The 3,227-nt window shown below is 36.4% G+C and overlaps 1 protein-coding gene across 1 annotated transcript; it reads right to left on the bottom strand.

The window, feature by feature from the left end:
- Window positions 1-223: 223 nt before the first annotated feature.
- Window positions 224-1,699, bottom strand: LOC118755083. The gene is made up of 6 exons (XM_036489933.1): window positions 1,619-1,699; window positions 1,232-1,521; window positions 995-1,171; window positions 771-934; window positions 556-694; window positions 224-489 (listed from the first exon to the last, which is right to left on the bottom strand). Exons 3-6 carry the CDS (start codon window positions 1,114-1,116, stop codon window positions 423-425), a joined length of 492 nt encoding a protein of 163 aa, XP_036345826.1. The 5' UTR covers window positions 1,117-1,171; window positions 1,232-1,521; window positions 1,619-1,699; the 3' UTR covers window positions 224-422.
- Between the last annotated feature and the right edge of the window lie 1,528 nt (window positions 1,700-3,227).

Here is a 3,227-nt window from a genome sequence, read left to right as displayed (position 1 = left end):
TGTTCTAAGCGTTTATAAAAAAAAAAAATAATCATTAAATAGACAAGAGAAAAATAGCCAAAACTGGTCAAAATGTGATTTAACTTAATCAGCCGACCACAAGTGTATGCATTTCCTAATAATAAAATAAAATTCGTTTAAGCTTATGGTAGGAAAGTTATAAATAAAATTCTCATTGTTTGTACTTTTCCAGCTGAAGTTTTGTATTTATTTCGTTATGCTCATACCTTTTTTGCGCGTCTTCAACTTCGAGTTTTCTTAAAAACCGGTCATGCTTTAATTTTTCTTCATTCTCCTCATACTGCCTTTTTGCTTCTTCCATCGGCATCTTCCTTAACAAACGGTTATGTTCTAGTTTTTCCTCCTCTTCTGTTAACTGTACCTGTAATAGTTCCTTTTGAGCCGATACTAATCCCAACTTTTCAGACGCCAGTACTCTGAACTTTTCGGAAATGGTTTCTTTTCCTGCTGACGAAAGTTGTCTCTTTCCTAAAAATTAAAGCAGAAATCATTACCGACACATAACTTGACATTAACCAAACATTTGATACTCACGGGTCAACAAAGGATGAGGACTCTTTTTTTAAATTGGCTCTGTCGTTTGTGAAGTAGTCCGATTCATCATGGTTTGTTGTTGTTGTAGCGGCTACAACATGGTTAGTCTTTTCGGTTGCTTCTTTTTCAGGAACTTCATCTGAAAAATTAAATTCCCAGATATAAATATGTATGTACACAAATTAAATCCCAAACATAGAAGTCAGTAAGGCTACCTGCATGGTTAAACGATGATTCAATCGGTACTATGCCCTCCTGAGTTGTGATCAGACTGCTATCACCATCATACACTGTATAGCATCCGTCAATGGCAGGCCGAACTAAACCTCTTACTTTATCGATACGAGAATCGTTATTGCCTTTTGGTAAAGGTCCCCGCCTGTAAGTTGCAATTGAAAAGTTATCTTGTAAACATTTAAAGTAATAAATTTATATTCACCTGTACGCAAGGTGTTTCTCTTTAACTCTCTTTCTTGCGCATCTGCCTCCTCTACCATCTCCAAAAAAACTTCCTGACAAGTGTCGGCTGGAACACCAGTGCTGTTGGCAATTTTCTCCCATCCGTCAGGAGACGTACCATGCTCCTCTACCATCTCTATAATATTAGTTCTATCAACTATGAAAGCAAAATTATTTTTATTATGAAACTATGTAAAGTTGTATAACATTTACATACCTGGAATACCCATTATGGCACTAGATGCTTGTTTTTTTTTGTCTTTTTTTAATATTTTTATAATTTTGCTGCAGGCTATCTACTGTCCGGATGTAACCTGTTGTGGTGGAATTATATTCGCTAGCCTCCTCCATCCACGCTTTTTGTTTTTCTTTGAGGCTAGCTCCGTCGGTCCTTTTGTTTTCAATAATGTGCTTGTGCTTTTTTAAAATGTCGCACAAAAGCAAACTTTCACCCATGGTGAAACTTGGAGCACGGAGCCGCGGTTTCGCTTCGTCTTGCATCATTGGCTACAATTTAAAAGATGTAAATAGTTCTTTAACGAAAATATCCAAGAAATTTAAGTTTACGCTGTGTAAAATTAATAAACGTCAGGTTTTTGCTTACCTGAATTAACGTAATGTATTGAATGAGAAATCCTGATCCTGGTCTCCTATGTCTCCAGAGTCTCGGGAATGCTTGCAGTATCTAATACATTTATATGAAGATTTAATAATTTAAACTTGTAAGTAGTCATTTATTGCATTATATTTTGATACTTACGAAAGTTTTCTAAATTCAAGCAGCTTTCACTGAAATTACTGAAGTTCTAATTTTCAAACAGCTGACGAATATGAATAACCAAAACAAATGATGCAAACAGGAGTCAGTGATGCCAACCAAAATCAAAAATACCCGCAAGTAGACAGAGTTGACTAATTCGGCTTAAAATATCTGTTCTGCAATGCACTGCTGGGGTTATAAAAATAACAGTTTAACTCTAGGTTACTTAACTCTGAATTTATAAATTTAACCTTGGATATTGCGCAAGTGGGCCGAAATGTTTTTGGGTGGATATTGCGGGTAAAGTATCCATGTCTTTGATATATCGACCTGGGAATATCGATTCAAATAATCGATTATCGCAACATCAAACATCGATATTGAGAATAATCGATTCGATATCGAACATTCCTACTTTTAGGTTAGGTATCGAATGAAAGGTATCGATTACTCGTATCGTTTCAGCCTTATAGGGCCCTGTCACACGGTGAGTATTTATTACCGTGATCCTAGTATCGCGATATTTATTGACGGCGTTGGATGCAGGATTGATAGATCGTGATCCACTTCGCAAAATTTCTAAAAATTTTGAAATCTAGATCGCGGATCGCAATACCGTCAATAAATATTGAACGTGTAGCAGTTTTAAAACGCGATTCATACATTTCGTCAGTACATCTTTTACTCCCATAATGCAAACATCGAAAACGTACCCTGCCAGACACGGCTCACCACTTTCCCCTGAAATTCAAACGATTTACAAACACATTCATAACTTTTTCGTCATCTCACCCACACACTTACAAATTTTTTCTTCGAACTGTCAAAACAATGCCCCTTTGTTAGAGCTACATACCCGATACCAATTCGTATTCTAATAAGAATTCTATGCGTTAGAGCGAGCAAGTTAGAAACATCGGAGTGTTGATGACAGTATACATACTGTGAGGAAATATCACTTTGCAAAATTTTGAAGGTAAGAATACGTATTTAACAAATTTATGTGATTATAATGTAATTTCTTCTTTTAGATTGCAAAACAGCTGCGGTTTAGTCACATTCTTAAGGTATATATTGAGACTTTTTATATGTTTATAAATTTTAGTTGATATTTTTGTTTGTTTACAGATTTGGGATTCACCATCAGCACCTTCAACGCTTGCATCTTCATCGCCAGGAGCACCATCAGAACCTTCTGCCATCAGCTTCTTCATCGCCAGGAGCACCACCAGTACCTTCTGCCCTCAGCTCCTTCATCGCCAGGAGCACCATCAGTACCTTCCGCCCTTAGCACCTTCAATGCCAGGAGCACCTTCAAAGTGTAGTTCAATTTTTACAAAAACCTGCAATTTTTAAAATATAGACTGTGCTGCATCAATTCTAGACAACATTTTTCAGTAATATCTCTTCTTTTCTTTTCCTGAAAAGTGTTTTGTGCATGCACACTGAGACT

The sequence above is a fragment of the Rhagoletis pomonella genome, unplaced genomic scaffold, assembly GCF_013731165.1.
Source record: "Rhagoletis pomonella isolate Grant_MI unplaced genomic scaffold, Rhpom_1.0 Rhpom_scaffold_05269, whole genome shotgun sequence".
Taxonomy (NCBI): Eukaryota; Metazoa; Arthropoda; class Insecta; order Diptera; family Tephritidae; genus Rhagoletis; species Rhagoletis pomonella.
This window is presented reverse-complemented; position numbering and strand designations above follow the sequence as displayed.

Excerpts from the sequence above, each read along its gene's own strand:
- LOC118755083 (XM_036489933.1), bottom strand. The coding sequence starts at position 1,116 with ATGGGAGAAAATTGCCAACAGCACTGGTGTTCCAGCCGACACTTGTCA. Across the intron at positions 695-770 it reads ATCATCGTTTAACCATGCAG|ATGAAGTTCCTGAAAAAGAA; the intron begins GTAGCCTTACTG and ends TTAATTTTTCAG. Across the intron at positions 490-555 it reads TCCTCATCCTTTGTTGACCC|GAAAGAGACAACTTTCGTCA; the intron begins GTGAGTATCAAA and ends TTTAATTTTTAG.